At 39.3% G+C, this 23,587-nt stretch overlaps 1 protein-coding gene across 1 annotated transcript; it reads right to left on the bottom strand.

The window, feature by feature from the left end:
* Window positions 1-256: 256 nt before the first annotated feature.
* CPB1 (carboxypeptidase B1) lies at window positions 257-22,670 on the bottom strand. Its single transcript, XM_054386000.1, has 11 exons — window positions 22,600-22,670; window positions 22,418-22,493; window positions 21,058-21,182; window positions 18,597-18,696; window positions 16,864-16,965; window positions 15,427-15,528; window positions 12,785-12,895; window positions 12,596-12,686; window positions 11,638-11,840; window positions 1,610-1,694; window positions 257-444 (listed from the first exon to the last, which is right to left on the bottom strand). The coding sequence occupies exons 1-11, from the start codon at window positions 22,668-22,670 to the stop codon at window positions 257-259; spliced, it is 1,254 nt and encodes a 417-aa protein (XP_054241975.1).
* Window positions 22,671-23,587: the final 917 nt, after the last annotated feature.

The raw sequence follows: 23,587 nt of genomic DNA, 5'->3' as shown, positions 1-23,587 counted from the left end.
CCCTTGACTATACCAATTTCTTAAAAAAAGGTATCATTTCTCTTGACAAACTTGTAGTTCTATTGATCTGTAATAACAAAGGATTTGATGATCCTTGAGGTCTTGTTGATTCTGTATTGATTCTGTAATTCTGTGATTTTGTGATACGGATAAGAACATTAAGCAAAGGGAAATAAAAAACTTAATTGTTAGGGAAGAAAAAAAAAGGAAGACATCTTTGAATAAAACTTGCTTTAACAGTTTTTAGAACTCCATTCTAATACAAGTGCTCAAGGACATAATTGGCAATGTATTTAACAGCGAGTAAAGTCTCTTCACAGGTTGGCTTTATCTGAGATTCAGGGAGAGCAAAACCATATCTACCAGTGTCTCTGAGCTCAAAGGTAAAAGAGTACTTGATGCCTTGATTGTAAGCCCAGTCGTCAGAGCCCCCTGCAGCAGGATCTGTTGGTAAAGAAATGGAATAAAGCTGAAGTGGGAAAGCGTAGCTGTGCCTTGAAATGTGATGTGCTTTGGAGTCACATCACATAGCCAGAAATGCAGAAAGGACAGATAAAAAGGAATATTCAGGGAATTGATTGGTTTCTCCTGCTCATGGAAAAGCTTCTGTGATTTCAGGCCATTTGTGAGCTTCATGCCAGAGGATGCACGTAAGCGAATGTAAACAAACTAAACTGCTCCCTCTTTGTCAGTGCCTGGGGAGACTGTGGGAGGAATGTCTAAGGAAAAGGAGAATGCTTGCTTGGGGCTTAGAAAGCTTTGGTATCAGAAGGAAACACCCTCTCACTGGGTAGATTTAGAGGTTCATTCAGAACTGCAGAGCTGGTGTATCAGCTCTGTCTTTTTCTTCTGGACAAAAGGTTCCCTTCCTTTCCAGGCCAACAAAGGCGCAGTCTCTTTCACTAAGGAGGGAGACTCTAGAATTGCTAAGCATCACCAAAAAATTTTGAAAGGAAAAGCCTTTATAAATCTTCTAAAGATTGAGAGAAACTGGGTTTGAAGTTTTTTTTCTTTTAAAGAAAGAGAAATAGGGAAAAGAGTTTCCATATTTAAGGAAATTAAGAGATCTTAGGTATAGGAGATACTAAAGTTCCAGAAATCTAGATTTGGCAACCTCAGCTTGGCTTTTGACGCTGTCAGCTGAGTTCCCAAGAAGGACAGAAGAATGTAATTGTAATTAGTACATTTCCCAGACTGTAATGCAAAGCAAAAGAAATAATTATCTGTGTTGCTAGAGTGGTTGAAACCATTCTTTAGGATTCACATCAACTTTTCACTTTGACTTGGAGATAATGGAAAGCAGAAAATCTGAGGTTAGGATTTTTATGTTTAAATCTACGTGTATGATTTAGGTATTCATGCTATGCACGTGAATTCCCAAACACTTTATCACATCACTTCACCTTCCAGGGGGTCACACACTCCTTGGGAAGAAATAAATCATCCCATATTTTAGTAATGACAGATTCCACATATACCTCTGAATAAATGCATGTGAAAAAAAGGCGGGGATGACTAAGGAAGGGGAAGAACAATCAGTAGAAAACTGCCTTTGGTGATCTTGATAGCGCTCCATATAGATGGCTAGTATATATAGGTCAGTACTTACAGATTGTTTGAGCTCCTGGGCCATATGTGTATTTGGTATTATACAGACTTTTCAGCTTTTTAGATGCATCACGAGCAATGGCATTCTGTAAGAAAAGAAGAATGATAAATGCAGATTTTCTGAAGCTTTCTGAGTGAATCTAAGCAAATTCATTGTTGAATAAACTGAAAAACCATGCTTGAGAAGTTTTTCTTTCAAACCTGTTGTTAATTTCTCAGAATGACAAGATGTCAGGAGCTGACAAGGCACAGCTGGCCCTGTTGTTGTGAAAAAAAGCTTATCAGTAAAGAACTCATTCTCCAGGCTTTAATAGAGTATAGTGCAGTCTATGTATTGCTCTGCAGATGTGCAGCCTGCTCTGTGGTCCAGTATAGTCTGGAAAGGTAAAGGGACAATAGGTAAAAGGATTTTCTGTACTTAGAAGAAACTGGTAGGACATTAAAAATAAATAAGGAATCTTATTCAGAGATAAGAGAATCTTAGAGAGTAGTAATAACTTGATACAGTAAATTGCAAACATACAATAGCCTTTCTTTTCCTTCTATTCATGCAGTAATAAATTCAGAGCAGAGTCAGCTTAGTCAGTGGAGCTGAACACTGATACAAGTGGAAGCCGATTAAGGTTCTATAAATATTAACAGCCAGAAAAGGCATAAATTACCCTGGAACCATATGTAGTCTCATTAATTTCAATTCATTTCCTGTGCACAGAGGGACTCATTCAGCTCCCACTGATTTGAGCAAGGGTTGGATCAAGCCCATCAGTAGTACTATGAAGCTTTGTGTGTTTGCATTAAGGAAAATTACAGACTTTTCTTTGGAACATGTGACTTTTCCAGTTCTTCATTATACAGAATATTGGTAATAAAGCATAAAAACTATTGCTAACAGATGATAAATAGGAATTATTTTTGAAAGCAGATGTTCAGTATAAGAATAAACAATGGGTTGCCATATCTTTCTTTATAGCTTACAACTGAATGCTTTACTATTCCAGGAATTTCCTAAAGCCCCTTCTTTCTCTGTAGGTTATACTCTGGCTTACTTCCCAGTGGAAGATATATTGTCAAATATTCTTTGTTCAGAGTTAATGCTTCAAGTGTTCCAGTGAATTCTTGAAAAGGCATAGTGGACAATGTATTTAGCAAATCTTAGTTAAGTGAAAGAACTTTCACAGCTTCTACAAAACAGAATCAAAATATGTTTCATCAGCACTGGAAGCCTACTGCATTGCACAGTTGCAAGTGTTTCCCTATTCCCAAATGTTGGATTTTAAAAGTTTGAAGATTACAGGAGTTTGTTGCAGAAATTCACAGTCACTTAACACATTAAAAATATATAAATGAGGCAGACCAAAGAGGCTTGGCCTTCTACCTGTAACATTGACTGTACCTGAATGTGGGATATGGTTTCTGGCCTTCCTATTGTCCAAATCCAAGCAATTGTAGGAATAATGTTGCTGCTTTACATTTCACAGTCTTCGATTCAGAGCAGTTGGTGTAGCTGAGCTCTCTATGGTGGTTTGTTTTTAATTCCTTGACAAGCTGATTTTTCTACAATCCATTAATATTTTTTGACAGATAGAGGGAATGGTAGAGGTTGGAGAATACTATCTGCTAGTGATACCATGTTATCTTCAATAATTTTTTAGTTTATGATATATACATTGAATCAACAGTTGAGACCGAGTCAAATCTTCTCTGAATAGTAAATGAATTTTTAAATGTAAATGGATTCCTCCTCTTTTCAAATACATGTGAAGTGAAAATTAACTTTGGAAAGATAATCTGATGCTAGACGTAGACCTGTTGGTAACCAGTATTTGCTCTCTCTTTAATGAACTGCATCACAGGGACAATAGAACAACAGAGCTGCTGTTTGTGAAGAAGAGGGCATTCCTTTCTTGTCAAATGATGGCTTTAAATCATACCAGAACAAATACCAGGAAAAAGTATGTGAGGAAATCTTTTTAGCTGAGGAATTTTTTGTTATTGGCCAGGAAGGTGAAAAAGAGAGATCTGTGGGAAGAACGTTTGAAATTTCCATCTGTTAAGAGCTTGGAATCTAGATAAACTTCCTCAGTGATCTCCAGGATGGAGATCAAGGTGGTGTTTTAAATTACCCTGTCTAAGTGAAAAATGTGGCTGAGCATTTATGACTTCATCAAATGAAACTTTATCAGAAGTTTTGATATCTGGCACCCTCAAAGTAAAGAAGTTTTTTGTTATGTTTAGGTGGAACTTAAGGTATACAAGTTTGTGTTCGTTGTCCCTTGTCCTGCCACTGAGTACCACTGAAAAGAGTCTGTCCTCATCTTCTTGATAGGCACCTTTAGATATTTACAAATGTTGAGAAGATGTCCTCTCAGTTTTCTCTTCTCCAGGATAAAAAGTCCCAGAGCTTTCAGCCTTTTCTCAACAGAGAGATTCTCCAGTCCCCTAATCATCTTTGTGACCCTCCATTGGACTCTCTCCAGTAGTTCCTTGTCCCTCTTGAACTGGAGAGCCTGGAACTGGACACAGTACTCCATATGTGTCCTCACTAGGGCAGAGCAGAGGGGAAGGAGAACCTCCCTCAACCTGCTGGGCGCACTCTTCTTAATGCACCACAGGATACTGTTGGCCTTAGCTACAAGTGCACACTGCTGACTCATGGTGAATTTGTTGTTCACCAGGACTCCAAGGTCCTTCTCCACAGAGCTGCTTTCCAGCAGGTCAGGCCCTTACCTGTACAGGTGCATGGAGTTATTCCTTCCCAGGTGCAGGATTCTACATTTGCCCTTGCTGAACCTCATTAGGTTCCTCTCTATCCATCTCTCCAGCCTGTCCAGGTCTTTCTGAATGGCAGCACAGCCTTCTGGTGTGTCAGCCACTGCTCCCTGTTTTGTGTCATCAACAAACTTGCTGAGGGTACGCTGTCCCTTCATCCAGGTCATTGCTAAAGTTGAATAAGACGGGACTCAGAACTGACCCCGGGGAGCACCACTAGATACAGGCCTCCAAGACGCCTCTGCACCACTGATCATATCCCTCTGAGCACTGCTGTTCAGCCTGTTTACAATCCACCTCACTGGCCACTCATCTAAGCCACGCTTCCTAAGCTCACATATGAGGATGTTATGGGAGACAGTGCCAAAAGCCTTGCTGAAGTCAAGGTAGACAACATCCACTGCTCTTCACTCATCTACCCAGCTAGTCACACCATCATAGAAGGATACCAGATCGATCAAGCATGAATCCATGCTGACTACTGAAAACTTTTCCTCCAGACTGAGCTGTTCTGTCACCTTTTCTTGGGATGGAGGTGAGGCTGACAGGCCTGTAATATCCAGCATCCTCCTCCTTGCCCTTTTTGAAGATTGGAGTGACATTGTCTTCAGTCCCCAGACACTTCCCCTGTTCTCCTTGCCCTTTCAAAAATGATGGAGAATATCTTAGCAATAGCATCATCTAGCTCCCTCAGCACCTCTGGGTGCTTCCTATTGGAGCCCATGGATTTTGGGTTTCCAGCTTGCCTAGATGATCCCTAATCTAATTCTTTTTGACCTCCTCCTTCCATCTTCTCTCTTACCTCCAGGGACAGGGATTCTTGAGGGCTGGTTTTAGCAGTGAAGACTGCAGAAAAGAACCCATTCGTTAACTCTGCCTTGTCTGCATCCTTTTTCTCCAGGGCACCCACCTCATTCAGTAGTGGGCCAACATTTTCCCTAGTCTTCCTTTTCCTCTTGATATGCTTGAAGAAGACCTTCTTCTTGTCTTTTACATCCTCTGCCAGATTTAATTCCAAGAGGGCCTTAAGCTTCATCATTGCATCCCTACATTCTCTGGCAGTGTTCCTACATTCTTCCCAAGTGGCCAGTCCCTTTTTCCACAAGCTGTAAACTTCCTTTTTCCATTTGAGTTATCCAAGAAGCTCCTTTCTCATCCGTGCAGGTCTCTTGCTTCCTTTCTTGATATTTTTTTACTCATAGTCATCTCTTAATAATAATAGTAGTAATAATAATAAATGGCAGGCAAAATCAAAAGTTAATATTTATGAGTATAAATCCAAAATATGAGGAAAATGGGGGGGGGGAATGTCCTTTCTTTTCCTTTCTTTTCCTTTCTTTTCCTTTCTTTTCCTTTCTTTTCCTCTCTTTTCCTCTCTTTTCCTCTCTTTCTCCCTCTCTTTCTCCCTCTCTTTCTCCCTCTCTTTCTCCCTCTCTTTCTCCCTCTCTTTCTCCCTCTCTTTCTCCCTCTCTTTCTCCCTCTCTTATGATTACTCAAAATCATCCATTGAAAGGAACTAACATGGATATTTATGCAGATGTATATAAATAATGGCAAATTTTTCCCAAAAGGGAAAGTTATATTTAGGTTTTGAAAATGGTTTAGACTTACCAGCCTGTATGTTATTTGGAATACAGCTGCAAGAGGAAAAGTTGGTACCTTTTTGGCTTTTGGGGATACTCTTTGCTATTGAGTGATTTTTTTTTTTTTGATGTCTCTTTTTATAACTGGCTTAACTGAATTGTTGTGCTTTGGAGTTTCGTTTTTAAGGTATTTTTTTAGTGTTAAGGATCTCTCACAGAACATTTTGCTGTGCGTTATAGTAGCAGAGAAACAACTGGCGCCCTGAAGTCCTAGAAATAACTCCAAATTAGTACCTTGTAACTGGGAGCAGAAAATGGCTCTTCAGCTTGTGACAGCAGCTGACCCTGCAGAGCTGGTCATTTCAGCAGGAGGTGGTATTCCCTGTGTGGATCACCCATCTGTGTTTGCACAGCGATTACTCATGTTTTGCTTGATCTTGTGTAGAGTGCGTGGGCCACTGAGGCAGCAGAGTTGTGATCTCAGTTGCCATTATCTTACATAATTCAAAACCTTTAAACCTATTATTAGCTTTTAATGAAAGACGTGTAACTGGCCTCTCTTTCTCACCACATCTGGAGTTTTGAACTAACAAGATAAATTATCAGGCTGAGCTTCTTCTGTGTGTTAATAGGTAATTTTTTAGGGACCATTTCCCTCGTTTGACTCTTGTATCATCAGGATGGATTTGCCAGCAAATTGCAGCTGTTTTGAAACACTTCAGGGACATCGATTGTGCAGCTGCTGCATGTAGACAACTCCCTTTGTCTGACAGTGATCTGGAGAAGCTTTTTCACTAATTGGCTGGACCTCTTGCTTTCTCCCTTCACTGGGCTGCAAACTCATTTGCCCAAGGTTGAAAGCTGTGTTTTCACTTCACCTTGGTCTGACGCGCTACGTAAGTGACCCTCAACTTCCTTTGTAATGAAAATCTGACAATGTGGTATTTGCAAAGTTAGCTTTAGCCAAGTGAAGCTAAATTTCTGAGACTTCTTCTTTTGCCAGTAAAAACAGATTGCTCTCAAAAGAGTCTGCAACTGATGTGTAATTTAGTTCATCATTCTGTTGTTGCTCATAGTTATGCAGGTCCCCTCAAGAATCCAGGGAATCCAGCCAAGTGAAGGACTTTAGTATGATGCTTCTTTTTTTCTTTGCAAGTCTGTTTCTGTGTGGCAGTCTCACAGAGTGTTTAAGAAACAGACCCCTGGTGAGAGGGTTTCCAGTGTAACTAAGTCAAGGTCAATGAGCCAAACAGCTCTTAGAGACTCCTGTCTTTCAGCCAGATTCATACATGAACTTCATGATGGCTGCTGTATAAACCATCCTCCCACAGATTTGAGATTGTCAGTACAGAGCAGTTTTGTTGTGGCAAATTCAGTGGAAGGGTTGTGAAGTCAATTCTAAAAACTACTTTTGTGCTCAGTTCCCTGTTTATTGTGCTTCCTAGATGAGTTCAACAATATTTACTTGTAACAAGTGGTACAATCACAGAGGAGTCTGCACCAGCATAGGCTGCAACTTTTCATTGATATGTCTGTCTCCTAGATTGTTACCGTTCAAAAATTCTTACACACAGACACATTCAGAAAAAAAAGTAGGAGTGGAAAGACTTTGCTGCCAAAATTACAGGCATCAGGTTGATGTTCACAGTCACGCAATATATTTAAAATACTCTTTTCTTACAGGCTGCAGAAATTCAGGACATGGCTCCACTTTCTACGATTACCTACCTTAAACACTCGAGAGCAAATTAAATGCTAGAGCAACCCAACATAGAAGGTGAATTCTGGTGAGCTGAAACAATAACCAATGTGGCCAGTATGCATTCAAGTAATAAACATTGAAATCCTGTGTCTAGAAAATTATCTTGGGTTGTAAATTAATACAGCATTCTGCAGCCTGCCAAGCTGTAATACTACATGTACATTAGCCTAACAGGCACATATTTGGCTCTGAGTTTATTGTTTAACTGGGAGATGGAACTCAACCTGGAAAGGAAGACAGGCATGATGCACATTCCTCTGCTCTATCAAACCATAGTTCAGAGCCAATTCAAATACAAAAAAGAACTGATAAAGCTAGATTTGTCTGTTGAAAATGAGGAAAGCCTGGAGTAACCTAATAGGAAGCTAAGGCCAAAATAGGAACTGATTAAAAAATGTGGGCTGAACTGTTTACAAACAAATGTGATTAAATGCAGAGTTCTTTACTGCAAGAGGACAAAAATGTGTTCAGCAAAATAAAGATGAAAAGAATATTTTGGGGTGTGGGAAGATGCTGGTCTTGCCAAGCACGTTTTTAATTGTGAAAAGCTAATGCTTCTGTTCTCTGTAGGAGATGGATTCAAGCATGTATTCTGTGGGCTGGGTAACACTCCAGGGTATAGTGAAAAACGAGCCAAGAGGATTATGAAGCAGGCAAAATGTGATTCACTAAAAGGAGTACATATTTGTGTCAGGGTGTCATCTCAAGGATATTGTGTAACTTTTGACAAATTCTTGACCTAGATTTTCCTGTCTTGGGTGGTTTTATTTTTATTTTTCAAGTATTGTTTGGGTAACAGTGAAAGTTCTGTGCAACACCTGGGCAGGGGGTGGGGGGAGATGTGGAATGGGAAGAGAGGGGTAGAGGAGAACAAAACAATAACCCTGAATTAGGGAAGGAAAGTTTGCATCTAAGGAGATGAGTGGGAAGTTGTGGGAAGGACACATGACTTTCATCATGTTTCACAGCCCAGGGTAGGGAGTGGTTGAAGGATAGTTCTAATCCCAAACTCAAATAAAGTACGATAACTTGGAGGTAGTTCTGATATGCTATAATGAAGCATAAAGGATGTCTGGGATTCTCAGAGTGCCCTGCTTTACCTGAGAAATGAAAATCAGAACAGTTTTATGCCTCTGGTGCTTTCCTCAGACTGTGAACAGAAAAAGGGTTTTGAGCCCCAAGGACATGCTGTTCAGTATGCTTGCAGGAAAACATTCTCTAGATCTTTCTCTTCTGCAGACTTAGTGTCGTCAGTTTCAATTACTCAATTTTTGGGCCCTCCTGTATCTCAGACACTGGAATGCAACATAAGCCAATGGTATTGTGCCACCTTTAATTAAATGCAATGGAGCAAAATGTTGTTAATGATAAGCAGACATGTGAGGTTTTATTTAAGCACATGTCCGGTTCCTCGCTGAAAAAGATAAGAAATTGCAAATATTTCCTTTCATTTATTAGATCTGTCAGAGTAAAAATAACACCGAAGATAAGATAATGGCACTGTAAATTTTGCTTCTTCATTTGCAAAGTGATTTATGATCCTTTTATTTGCCCAAAGAATTTATATTAAAAGCTGAGATTCTCATTCTTCAGCATTTCTCTAAATCTGGACAAAACTTTTCTACACAAACCACAACAACTGGCGTACAAAATAATGCCTCTTTTTGTAGCTGTCTCATTTCAAGCAAGGACAATTACTGATTGAAAATCTTTACTTTTCTTTAGTCACAGCTTAGATGAATATGTTTTGAAGTAACCTGAAAAGCTGCACTTTCAAACCTGACCCAGAGCCTGCTGAAGTCAGTCTTTCTATTTAATTCACTGAAAATGGAGGTGAATTAGGCCCTGTTTAATTATCCCAACTACAGGCAATGTTGATTGAGTACTACTCAGATCTCATTTTCCAAAAGAAGGATTTTTGGCAAGTCTTCCCTTGTTAAAACCAGATACTACACCTCTGTGATCCTGCTGTCTTTTTGTTGGGATGACCAATAGAGGAAATATTTTCCCTTAATTAAGATGTGAAAAACACTCATAAGGTCACCTCGTCATGGTGGTGAGATTTGTGAATGCTTTGTAGTGGAAAATAATGGAATTCCCTCTGGGATCAGTGTGCCCAATTTAAAATGTAGGATATTGGAAAGACTTAACTTACAAAGTAAAATCACATGAGTGAAGAGAAATATATACCCTGCCTTCCTGAGCTGTTTATTTTTTATCCTGCATGGTAATAGCAGAATCATCCTCTATAGCAGAAAAAGAGAGTTTTTAGGGACAAAAATTGTGGAACCTTAGTATGGCTGCTTCATTAAATTTTACTATGGATTAGAGTAAAATATTGCTAGTATAAAATTGTCGTTTGATTGCAGAACTTGAAAACTTAGAAAAGCACATAGGTTCTTTCTTATTGTTATGGATTGTTTTAAAAATGAGCTGTCAACCTAAACGTTTTCCATTTAACTCTGTGAGAAACATGCTGTACTTTTAGTTGGGTTTCCTCACAATTTGCTCGATTCAAAAAATTAGGCAGAATGTCATGCAAATTTTTAACACATGGGAACTGAGTGATCTTGACAACAAAGCAGCTTCAAGGGGGTTGTGTTGTTTTATTACTGTAGATTGAGCTGCAATGTGTGAATGTAAAGCTGCTGTGAAAACTGAAGACAGTTCCCTGCACTAACTACAATTAAAAATCTCTGGAGTACACATTAAGAAAACAAAATCTTCATCTTCATTTCATACTCTGTTTTAAACTGTAAAAAAATCTAACAAGAAAATTCACTGTTGGCCCCAGTTTGTATTTGTGCTTCAGAATCATGACATCTCTTTGGGAGCACTCATAAATCTGTCAAACCTGCACAGCAAAGCAAGACACAGTGTTGTTGCCTTGGACTTTTGGCAGCATCTAGGAAAGAGATTTGTTTGTTTTGTTTTGCTCTGTTTTCCTTGCCAACAGCTTCTAATTGCTAATATGCCAGAGAACTGAATTAATGTTATTATTCACAATTATTGGGGTTTTTTCCTTATAAAATGTTTGCAAATTTTATATGCATTTAATAGTTTTAACCCTTCTCTCTGTTTTTAAGGATAAAAAAAAAAACCACAACAAAACCCCTGTAGATTATTTTAATTTTACTTAAATAGCCCTAGGGTGTGGCCTTTCTCTAGGATGAATAAAAGAGGCATTGTCCTTTAAAATACCACATTCATCCTCTTCCAAATAAAATCTGTGTTTGCATCCAGGCCTACTTAGAAAGGCCTCAGAACTGAGACTGTTTACTTATCTTCTATCTGTCTTTAATTATACTTTTGACAAAAACACTCTCATTGTCCTGAACCTCTATTGATAGGAGTTTCACTCTTTTGCCTCAGTGGCTGCTAATGAACTGGTAAACAGAGATCCTTGTCTGCTGTTGATGATACACAGGTTGGACTTGATGATCCTTGAGGTCTTTTCCAACCTTATTGATTGATTGATTCTGTGATACCATTGAGTACATTAGTAGTTATTCCAATCTGTTGAGCCCTTAGCTTGATGTGCAGGGCATAATGTTTCTGTGTAATGTATTAAGGCTATATACACAGCAGCCTCTTGGGTGAGGAAGAAGCGGTGCTGCACAGCATAGTGGATTTCTATATAGCAAGATTGGTAGACAAACCTGACCTTGTGGCAGGTTCATTGTCTGTGTGGAAATTAAATAAGGCTCTTAAGTTTATCCTGTGCTTAAATTATCTTGAAGCCATCATGGTTTCCCTTGTTCTTGCTATGAAAGACCAATGCATTGTCAGAAACTGGCAGCACAGATTCTTCCCAGATGTTAAAGAAACTGCTTAATGCTAAATGGACCTAAATAGCAAGTGATGATGATTTTTTACTTATTCTTTTCATTATGTCAGAATGACAAAGGGACTTACCAGTTCCTCATAATCCGATGGCAATTTGTAAGTGTATGAATAAGGAAACAGTAGCAGCTGGGAGTAGGAGTGAATCGTCAAGTATGCCTTGATTGTAGAAAGGTGTTCACGAATAAAATCAGCCAAAGCCTTGGTCTCTTTTTCAGACTCAGGTGCAGAGCCACAGTATGTAGCATCACATGGGTTTTTTGAGGCCCCAATAGCTGGGAAGAAAAGTAAATTTAATCAGTATTTAATGAAAAAATGTGGTTGTTAGGAGAGTCACGTTATGCCACTTCTGCAGATAGGCTTTGGAAATCCTGCTGACACACGTGCCACATTAGAGGAGAGAATATTTTATTGCATAGTTAAGACACTGGGCAAGCTGACACAGCATTAAATAAATATGCCCTGTACAGTGTGCATAGTTGGGAGAACATGAGTATTGATGGAAAGCCCTGTGTTATGTAAGTGATTAGGGATATTGATTTGTTTCAGTACTTACCAGTCCTCTCCTCATAAATTTCCCCATTTTCTAAGATGCTTCTAGGAAACAGCTGAGTAGAAATGACTCAGAAGAAATCCCTCTCCACTCAGTAAAGCAAACCAGAAGAAAACTTTTGTGATTTCCATTCTGAACTGATAGAGGGGTGTGTTTATAGCTATATATGTATACATATATATTTATATGTGTATATGTATATGCCATGTGTGTGTATATGTATGTGTGTATGGGTGTGTGTATGCACATGTGTGTGTGTTATATATTCACAGAAGTAACCATACTGATGCCACTAGTAACCAAAGTCTGGTTTTTGCCCAAAACCACTCCAAAATTCCTACTTCACGATGCTATACTGGTGGTCTTCACTCAAGCTTAAGCTGGGCCTACCATCAAGTAGGGAAAATTAATAATGAAGTATCTTGACTATTGCAGCTCTGTATGATTGTTTTGCAGCTACTTTTAGGTGACACTTACTGCACCAGCCAGCATTAAAATTCCTGTTGGGATCTGTACCAATGCAACTGCTCACAGCATTTTTAGACCGTGTCTTTCTCCACATGCGGTTCTGAAACGGAGTAGTGAAACACAGATCAAACCTAAGAGAAAGCTCTAGCAGTTGGCTTTTCCAGCAATGCTCTTCCTGAGAAAGAAGAATGCACTTACAGTTGTCCAAGTGTAGACATAACCATCAATATTAACAACAGGCAAAACATAGAAGTCCAAGTTGTTGAGAAGTGTGGTCATGACAGTATCTTTTCCATAGGTCTCAACAGCCTAGTTGGAGAAAAGTAGAAGCAGCTGATGATGCATTCATAGGTCTGTATCTCCTGTGTGTATCTAAAGGCTTGGAATTAATAAATGTGGTGGGCAAAGTCATCCAGGTCAGTCCACCATGTGAGATGGCTGCTCTGTGATGTTACATGCGCTTAGGGGATTTACACTGATTGTCCTGGCTGGCCAGGCAGTATGGCATTTGCCAGTGCTGGGTTGGATGTTCAAAGGGGATGTCCCTCCATGTGTCATTCAACTAATGATACATGGAGTAAGTAGGTTGCACTGATCACCCAACAGACTCCAAGAGAAAACCCCAGTCAACCCACTCTGCCATATCAAACTGCTGTTGGAAAGCTATTTTATTCCTGCTGATAAATTATATGATAAAGAAATGTTCATTGTGAACAGATTAATATATCACCAGTAAGAGATCTCCATCTACTAGCTTCTTGTTTACAGAAGGGGCAAGGTTCTTCTCTCTAAATTCTCCCTACTTGCTGTCACCTTAAAGGTTTGGATTTCATTTATGTGAGAAGGAAATTTTTATTCCTTTTTTTTCCTTTGTCTGTTGTACAGAGAAATTTCTTCAGTATCCAAAATGAGAGAGAGTGTTTCCAAATGACACTCTTACACATTTCCAGTCATAATGTTGTGGATGCACATAGTCATAGGGAGGCAGAGCTTTCCTTCCACTTCCAGACACATACACTGAACAACAAACATTAGAATTCCTGCTATAAACCTGTATATCCTGTTTTTTCATGGCCTGGCACTTTGTAGGCTTGTTCACAGGTTTATATCAGTGTCAAGGGAGCATGCAGCAATCGTGAAAATTTGCTCTAAGAAGTACCTTGCACTCATGTTTCCTTTACAGAAATACTTTACAGACATAAAGGACAACACAGTGAGCAATACAACTGAGAAAAGCATCTTTTGTACTCTAACTAGCAAGTGTGGAGGTTGGATGTAGAATCTAGAAAAAACGGTTTCAGACCACTAGAACTTACTTTTGCATGTTTTGAGTTTTTATGCTTGCTTTATTTTGTGTGGGGGTTTTGTTTGCTTGTTTGGGATTTTTTATTTTGGGATACAGATAAGAATCTGTCTTCCTCATGTTTTTCTATAGGTTTTTTTTTGCTTTTATGTCTAGAAGCAATCCCAAGTGAACTGATGATGGTGCTCAGAAGACTGCACTTTTGAAGCACTTGTGCCTATCCACACTTGGATCTACTGAGCAGAGCCACTGCTGGTGTCAGGTATTCCCATGAATTAAGTGACCAGACAGTGAAAATGACAGCTGTAGTGACGTGAATTGCTAAGAGAAAAATGGTAGCACATACTGTCTGCAGCCTCATTAGGAGATAATGAAATCACATTCCCATTGACTCCACTGAGATGTCACTTTCAATTTCCACTGCTCCCTACACAAAACCGCATGGCTGTCTGATAAGACTGAGATTATTCTTGGCACCAGTGCCTCTGCCAGTGTGGCTCACTCACGTACTTTGGCTTTCCTTTGCTTGGGTTTTAAATCCTAGCTGTTGCTTCTGAGCTGCTTGGTTTTTTTTTAATCTTACAGCAGGAATTCTTACAAAATTTGAGATTCAATCAGTGAGTCATTCTGCTAAATTCATTGATCTCCCCTGCTTAATGGGAATATACCTCTTCTGTGCAGAGTAGGCTGTGCAGCATTTGATAACTCTCACCTGCTTTATACTGGTAGTGAGGAGAAGGAAAACACAAAGGAGAGAAAATTAATTCAAGACCCAAAGTATCCCAGCCTGAAGTGAAGCTAATTTTACCTGTGCAGCTCTTTCCTGAGTATGGTTTTCATGTTTTAGCAACTATTCTGTACAATTTGAAAGTGGCAGCTCAAAGGGATCTGTATGCATTTCCTTCTTCCTGAGGGGCGATTAGGGAGCTTCATCTGTAGCCTTTCTCCACTCTTGGGTACATTTCCCTAGTGCACTCTTGTGCTTAGCTGAGGGTAGGTTTCTACCTCCTCTGTCCTTACTGAGTAAAGCTGGTTGCAGTGAAGACAGCAGCTGATGCTGTAGGAAGACAGCTCATCTGATGTGCATTCAGATGGCTTCTGGTGTGCCCTTGAACTTCCTTATTCCCTACTCCTTATGGCCATATAAAGAGCATGACTATGTTTATAGTGTTACTAGACCTGTTCACTTGTCTGTCCCCTTGCTCTGACTACAGGTGCAAAAATGAATTTATAGACTGTGTGAACAACCCTTGCATTTGTCAGTGCCTCTTACACATGCTTTTTAGATAGTCTTAAACTGCTGAAAGGTTCCAGGTCCAACTGTTAAGATTTGGTTTGAGAAGTTAGACCCTAACCATCTGAGGTGAGAGAAGGGTTGTGTGGACAAGTATTTAAAGGTAAAAAGGCCATGTGCAGTGGCCTTATTTAAAGGTAGAATGGCAATCTGCAGTGGCCTCAACTCTTGCTGCTCACTTAAGATTTTCTTAAACACAATGACATTTAGTAAAATATTTTTTTCATCATTAAGCTTACTGACTTCTTTCACAAACCACTGGCAGAAAGCAGGGGAGATCCACTCTCTTGCATGGAAACCACAATCCACAAAGATGGCCTTCTTATTTGGACCCCTTTTTCCCACCTAAGAAAAAAAAAACAACAGCAAAAAAACATCTTGAACAAAACAATTTGCATGTAGAACAAGGCAGTCAGCTTGCTGACTTAAAAAGTAAAATTTTATAAAATTATGGCATTCCTTGATTAAATTCAAGTCTATGGAGTGCTTTTAGCACTTAGGTGGCCATCACTTTCATGCTAAGACAACAAACTCTAAATAATTTGTTTTATTAGTGTAGATAAACCTCCCCCCTTCAATTATTTGATTATTCTCTGTTGTTGATTTACTTCCTGTAGCGTCTCCAAAAGTTGGTCCTGCTTACTTCAGTGAGATATTATTGTAAATGCTTATGCAGTTTTGATAGGTAATCTTTATCCTTTCGCCTCTATTTAGCAACTTGTATCTTATTTATTCATAAGAGTTATGCAGAAAAAGTTGTTGTGGTTTAACCCCATCTGGCAATGAAGCACCATACAGCTGCTCACTCCCTCCCTGCCCCAGTGGGATGGGGGAAGAGAACTGGGGGGCTAAAAGTGAGAAAACTCATGGGTTGAGATAAGACCAGTTTAATAATTGGGGGAAAAAAACCAGTAGTAGTAATAATAATATTATAATATGAAAACAAGAAGGAGAGAGAAATAAAACTCAAGACAAGTAATGCAAATGAAAACAATTGCCCAGACAGTCCCTGAGCAACAGCCCCCTAGACCCTCTTCCTTCTAGTTTATCAGTGAGCAGGACTCTGTGTGGTGTAGGACATCCCTTTGGTTCGTTGGGGTTGACTGTCCCAGCTGTGTCCTTTCCCAGCCTCTTGTGCACCCTCAGCCTACTCGCTGGTGGGGTGGTGTGAGAAGCAGAGAAAGCCCTGACTGTATAAGCACTGCTCAGCAGTATCTAAACATCCCTAAATTATCAGTATTGTTTCCAGCACAAATCCAGAGCATAGCCCCATACTACTACGTATTGTGAAGAAAATTAACTCTATGCCAGCAAAAAACTGCACAAAATTATATGTGATGAAGATACAAAATAATTTCTTGTTTACTGCTAGAGAGATTGATGTTTATAGGTCCTTTTAGAGTAAATAGGTTTACAAACAACAGATGGAGAGAACATAAAAGCAGATGATCACTCAACTATCTCTCAGGATTGTGGCTGAATTTATGTTTGAACTTCTAATAATTCATTATGTCTCTTTAAACAAAAATCTTAGAAACTGAAAAAAATCATAGTAGTAGAGAACAAAAATGTATTAGATTTTGTACAAAATGCATATCACTATCTGAGGGTCATTAGTGTTTTAATAAACACCATAATGTCCTGGTGGTTAATAGAGGAAAAGGAAATCCAAGCACTTACTTTGAGAAGGTAGATTGGTCGTCTTTCGTATGTTTCCCCAATCACGCTGCGAGAGACAAGGTTTGGGTTCTGAGCAGCAATGTCAGCAGTCCAAGCAGCTATCTGGTTAATAGTGAGGTTAAATTTAGTGATGTCTCTTTTCCTCAGGTCCAAACTAATTAGTTCATGGCCCACAAGCCAAGTCTAGCTTGAGTTAATATTCATACAGTTTGTAGATTTAGAGGAATTAATTTATACTTGCACTAGAGCTATGTATCTGAATGAAGATTTTTCTAGTATGAATTTATCTAAACCCATCACTGGAGTATGGCTGATGGATTACAAATCCCTTTGAATGCTGACCTTATATAGTTATGACCTTGTCACCCCTCTAACTCTCTTAACAAAAGAAAACAATTTTTCTTGTTAAGCTGTGTAGATTGAATGCCTTAAATATTCTACATGTTGTAATATTTTTCAGTTTCATGGCTCTTTTATTCATCATCATTCTTGACTTACTGACAGAAGTGCTGGACAGGGATTTGTAGGAACAGTCTACCAATGCTCGACAGAGATGTAAGTATATCTCCTTACTTCTATTTATTATTTAAGGAAAGTAATAACAGCCTTTATTGTCTCGACATTGCAGCAGATTCCCTTTGTTACAGGTGCCTTCAGAAGCTCACAAAAATGTTGTCATATCCACACAAAAGAGCATTTCATGCCCAAAGAGCTATCAGTGAAGTAAGAAAAAGACAGGAAACAGCAGACAGATCTAGAGAAACTGGCAAGGAAATACTATAAATAATAGTTGACATTATGGATGTGGGTGGGTTTTTGCATGCCAATAACATTAGCAGAGTCAGAGGAGCTTTTGTTCTTATTTTTAAATAGCATTGTAAAAGGAGACCGATATTTTTTCTTCTTTTAAGGAAAGTTCTTATGTAGTTCTATATATGTTGTATAGACACCCCCTGAAAAGGAAATACAAATTTTCTCATTTGAAAATGTGCAAAGTACTTAGTGGGCAATGATCAGCACAAAAATGAAAGATTTTTGCAAGGAAAGATATAAAAGGGAGAACGTCTCACTTTTAAGTATAAAAACTGTGATGCAATGGATGATAAGGAGCCCCTGCAAAGATGTGAAGACTGACATGGTCAAGACTTAATGTCAAGAAAGGGAGGGAGGAGGGGAGAGCTTATGGGGAAAGATGAAGAACTGGAGGTGAAGCAGGGAATGGGATTATGTTTTTTAGCAGAGGAATTGGGAGAAGGAGAGAAAACAAAAGAGCAAATTAGTAGTGAAGCAGTGGTCATTGGATTTCTGCCAGAGATTCTTTGCAGCACTGGAAGCAAAAGTAGGTGTGGGAGGTTGGGTTATACAGATTAACTCAGTAATAGGCAATAAAGGAGAACAGGAAGAAGAGTTTGGAGGAGTTATGATCATAGAATCATAGAAGGGTTTGAAAGAAACCTCTAAAGCTATTCTAGTCCAACTATTAGGTCACTATTAGGGCTCTCCAGAGCCTTCTCTTCTCCAGGCTGCACAGCTCCAGCTCCCTCAGCCTGTCCGTAGCAGAGGTGTTCCAACTCCCTGATCGTATTCATGGCCCTCCTCTGGATCTGCTCCATCAGGTTCCATGTATGGAACAGAAGAGGAAAAGGGAAGAAGGCTGGAAGCATATCAGAAGCCATTTTGACTAGAGAGGCTAAGGTACTGAGCTGCTGAAGTGGTACAGTTTTAGACTTTACCGTTTCCCAGTTGTTGTACTTCACATAGCTGTGTGCAGTGCCTCGAGCCTTGCTGTCGAACTGGGCATCCAGGGCAGCTTGCAGGTTGTCAATCAGAACTCTGCAACATGGCACCAGGAAAAGCATGAAAAGAAACGATCTGCTAACAGGGCAGTAAGCACCAGGCAGACATTTCAGGGTCTTCCTGGAATAAAGGCTGCATAGATTATGAAGTGAAATGTGACAAGATTAATTTATACACTTGAAAATGAGATACATTAGGTTAAAATTTCAACCTACTACCTGATTCACTCTTGCCACCAAAATGATCAGGTTCCTCCTAATTAAAACCTACCTACTTATTCCCATACTAGCAAACTTCCACGATGGCAACAGTTTGCTTTAAGAAGAATGGCAATGCTGAGAGAAAGTGTGTGGAAAATGAGCTCTGGGTTTATCTGGTGTTGCCATATTGTCTCTGCCTCAGTAGGAAAAGGGGCCTCCCTTAACTTTATGAGACAGGAGTAGATTTAGACTGCAATAATCTAACACTCCCATGTATCAGACCAGAGATGTTTCCCTGATGAAATTCTCTGTCAAACCAAGCTTCCAAAGTTTAGGTGTGGTTTAACAGCTCCATTGCGGGTGGCATTATCCATCCTTCAAGCTACTTTACTGCATGTAAGGTGGGCTATTAAAGTGGAACCTATAATGGCAAGAAAATCCCAGCATCCTGTCTGGATTGGTTGGATCTCTCCTGTTCATCTTTCTCGAGCTAACACTAAGGCACAGCTCATCGTCGAGCATGCTCTTGAGGACCTTTTGCTTCTATTTCAACCTTGGCTATCAAAAAATGAAATCCTCTTGTTTTTCCAGTGCTCATCTTAACATTCTTACAAATCTTAGACATCAAGATATGTCCTTGATCATTTGTGATTTGGATAGATGAGTGGGAGGCCAATTTATGAGGCACCACCAGCCTTCAGAACAAACAGTGCGAGTGACTACATTGACATGATGCCATGGCACTGCAGCTGCACTTCAAAAGAATTGTAACAGCTTGGGTTGTCAAGGACACTCCACTCAGATTTGTCAGGGATGCTTTCCAGACGTTATGGCCTTTGTTGCAATCAAAAGATTTGTGCATGAGCCTGAACAAGTTCATGAATATTACAGGAAAATCTAACACATGCAGAGTAACTCCTCCTTTGCTGAGAAGGAAATTCCATTGAAATTGGATTCCTGTGCTGTGGCATTACTGAAAATTATTTCTTCTAGAGTGATTTTATATTCTGTTCCCCAGTGGCATCCAAAGTAGACATGGGTAACATCAGACCAGTAAGCTTAGGGGTGAATTATCCTCATATTTAGCAGAAAATAAAAGTTTTCTTTCATGAGAACTGTGTGGTGTCCAAGGTAGGAGTTCTGTCTGGTGACAGTGATGCTGAGAAACAAATATTCTCCACTCAGCCAAGTGAACTTGTGAGAATTTGATCAAGTATACTGACTTTCTGTGTCTGAGTACTTAATGTTATTGACAGAATATCCACTACACGTTGAAGAACCCTCATAATTAAACTGGCATGAGCCAATTTCAGTGCTCAAGTAGAGCTAAAGAACAAATGAAGACAGACAACCTCACTTCACACCAGCTCAAAGTCAGCTTCTCATCCTCTGTTAATGCTTGCATAATGAGTGGAAGGTATGAAATAAATGCAACTGCCTGATCCTGCTCTTTTCTCCTTGCTCTCCCATTAGTACTACTCACTACAATGCTTCCATTCTCAGAACTGTGTAATGTGGCAATGTGGCCTCTTCTCTCCACTTATGCTGCACTTGTAATCAGTCATGGAAACTCAGGGCTTTTTTACCCATGAAGAATATACTTGCAAAATATTTAAGCCAATTAAGAGTTCTCTCTTTGGCGAAATCCTTGCCATGGATCTGCTGTGTGACTTGAGTAAGCCCAAGGGTGTCCTGGGAATCTGTTCTCCCCATTCCCTTGGCCCTTCACTTGTCTTTGTCACCAGTTTTGCTCCTCTAGCTATCATTCTGCAGCTTAGAGAACTGTGTGAAGAGCCCCTCATGGTGGCCCTTGGGGTCACCATTTTCTGGTTTCAGTTCCTCGATACTATCATGCAAACCTTTCTGGTGTACTTTCTGTCTTTCTCAACCTTTACTGCTTTTGTCTTGACTGAGAATTTTTTTTTCCCTTCTGTACTCCAGCCTTTTGTACTGCAGGGAGCTTTCACCTTGGGGAAGTTCCTGGTAGTAAGCCTTTGCTTTTTTGTCTCGTATCTCTATCCACATTTCAATTCACCTCTTTAATACAGTCCATTTGAACTGCCATATGAAAGCTGAACCCTGTAGAGGCATCCACAGTAGAGATTAAGTTTATGACAGGAAGACTGGTTGACCAATACGAAAATATCAAACACATTTCCCCAGTAATTAATCTTCAATTCAAAGAGCACAAACTTACCTGTACTCCATTCCACTTTCTTTCAGAAGATCTTCAACCTCAAAGGCGTCAGAAGCATCAACTCGGAAATCAACTTGCATTTTTTGTCTTACCAGAGCGACAGAGTCTGGCTGCCAAAAGTCAACCTGAAAGAAGACCAGATGAACAGATAAAGAAGTGAATGCATCCATATGGATGTGATTTTTAGGTGGATCTATGTGTGCTGGCTATCTTGCTTGTGATTAATATACCAAAATTTATTCCTATCCTATTACACAGACTTGACCTTGCTTGCCAGAATTATCAATCTAAATTTTAACCTGAAATTGTTTAAGAAGATTTTATTAGGCCCTGCAATTTATATGGCAGAATTCTGGAGATGGCAGTGGCACTTTCACAAATGCCAAGTATTCTGCAGTGTCTGAGTTCTGAGCTATGTCTCTTAACTGAGATGGCTATTTCAGGATATACTACTACAGGAGTACTGGCTGTTTGCTTTGTATAACAATGGTAGTCTTTCTCTCTTTCTTTCTTTCTTAAAAGAAAATAGAAAGCAAACTATCCCTTTGTGCTACACAGTTAAAAGCAAGCATGGTATGTTTATTTTCTTAATATTGGCAGCACCATTCCAATAGTATATTCTACTGAATAGTGTTCCAGCATGCCTGCTGATGATAGTTCTCCACATCTGTACCTCGTTAAAAATACCATCCTTTCATCCTACAGATAATGGTGTCTTTTCCACCAACAGCTATTTTACAACATCAAAGCTTAAGAGAAATATTGAAAACACATTTTCTGTCTTTATTGTTTTTCCAAATGTCATTGTGTCATCATATATCTACATCAAGGTCACTGAGAAATATGCAGCTTGGTTGGAGAGAAAGGAAGCTTTAAAGGCAAGTCAGAGAAGAAAAGATGACATGAGAGATTAGAGGCCAAGCAAAAGTTCACCTTATAGGGAGTATGGATTTTTAGATTATTTACATGAGCAAAATGTTTGGCCTATAAGGGTAAAAATTCTAGTAGTTGGAATTTCCATGTTTTATCTGATATGTTCTTGAAAGTTCCCCACCTTGAACACACCATTTCAGATCAACTTTCTCTATGACAAAAATTCTGATGGGCAGACTGATATTCAGGCTGAGTTAACTAGGCTCTCTAGAATGATGCTGAAATGTATTTGTACAGCTCTAGCTTTGCCACCTTGTCCTGTTCCTTCTGAAGAAACACTCCAGATGACTTGAACGAAATCAAGTAATCTTGTCTTTATTTCAGCAGCATGACTTTTTTTTTTTTCTTAAAAAGATATATGTTAGTTAAAACAAAAGGAGAAATGTTCCTTTCAAATGCAATATAGCCTCTTCCCCAAGTTCTTTACCTGGATGTTGCTGGCAAGGGAGTTGATGATTTCCACTTGCTCATCATTCTGTGGAATCACACGAAACACCTTCTGCCTTAAAGGGGAGAAAAGGGTTGAATGTGAAACAGGTAAGTCAGTTGAAAGGCTTTTGCTCATGCAGAAGAAATTGTGCAAATATAAAACTTGATGTCTGTTCTTACTCATCAAAGGCATGATCCTGCAGGTGAGCAGAAACAGCTGCAGCACCTATGAGAACCAAGAGTGCCCACATTTTTTTTTTTAAGAAAAACCCCAAGGTTCTGTGCTGCTTTTATAACCTGTTTTGCCCTGCTTCTTATCAGTTATACCCCAGAACAAAGCACTGACCAGATGATAGATTATTCCCTTGGCCTTGTTTTATTTGCACACTATTTATAAAATGTGTTTTGCTCCACACCTGTGAAAACAGCTGAAAGTCTCAATTCAGGCTGGCTAAAGAGTCTTGCTGCTTTAGTGGGATAAACTCTTGATATGAAAGAGAATTTAATGTCTCTATTTTATGTTGTATGTGAATTTAATTTTGGGTTTTTTTTTAATAATTTGATTGCTGGAATACAAACTTTATAATACTTTGTTGTTACTTTATGTGGTAGAGGTCTGTCAGAGGTTGTTGCAGCATGACTGGTCTTAATCACACACTGTCCTGCTTGCTGAATAATGTGAGGCTGACTCTGACAAAGGAAGAGGAAACATAGTTAAAATGTGCCAATTCTCTTTTTCTTTGCCAACAGAGGAGAAAAAGTACTGATCTTGTTCTTTGATTTGTCACTGAAACATAAGTCAAGTGTCTGCAGAACTTCAGTGTAGAGTTGTAGATATCCTTCACATAATGCATTCACTGATTCTTGCATATTCTCTAATCACGTAAAAATCAGAGGAGATATCTTTTAATTTAGGTACTTCTGTAGGCATAACATTGTAGGCCAAGAAGATCAAGTTAAACATGGTCATACAAAAGCATTTTTAGCTTTACCTTTCATGTTGTGCTTGAAATATCTGAGAAACAATTGCATGCTTGCATCACTGCACTTGCAGCTGTTTAGTTTTCATTAACGAGTACTTGGCATTAAATGTAATGTTAATTGCCTGTTGATGCTGTGTCCTGAGGTGACTGATGTTTTGGACAGGGAGCCTCTAAATGAATCCATT

Source organism: Indicator indicator, chromosome 13, assembly GCF_027791375.1.
Source record: "Indicator indicator isolate 239-I01 chromosome 13, UM_Iind_1.1, whole genome shotgun sequence".
In the NCBI taxonomy this organism is placed as follows: Eukaryota; Metazoa; Chordata; class Aves; order Piciformes; family Indicatoridae; genus Indicator; species Indicator indicator.
This window is presented reverse-complemented; position numbering and strand designations above follow the sequence as displayed.

Excerpts from the sequence above, each read along its gene's own strand:
- CPB1 (XM_054386000.1), bottom strand. The coding sequence starts at position 22,670 with ATGTGGGCACTCTTGGTTCTCATAGGTGCTGCAGCTGTTTCTGCTCAC. Across the intron at positions 16,966-18,596 it reads AGTACAACAACTGGGAAACG|ATAGCTGCTTGGACTGCTGA; the intron begins GTAAAGTCTAAA and ends ACTATTAACCAG. Across the intron at positions 11,841-12,595 it reads TTTTAATGCTGGCTGGTGCA|CTATTGGGGCCTCAAAAAAC; the intron begins GTAAGTGTCACC and ends TTTTCTTCCCAG.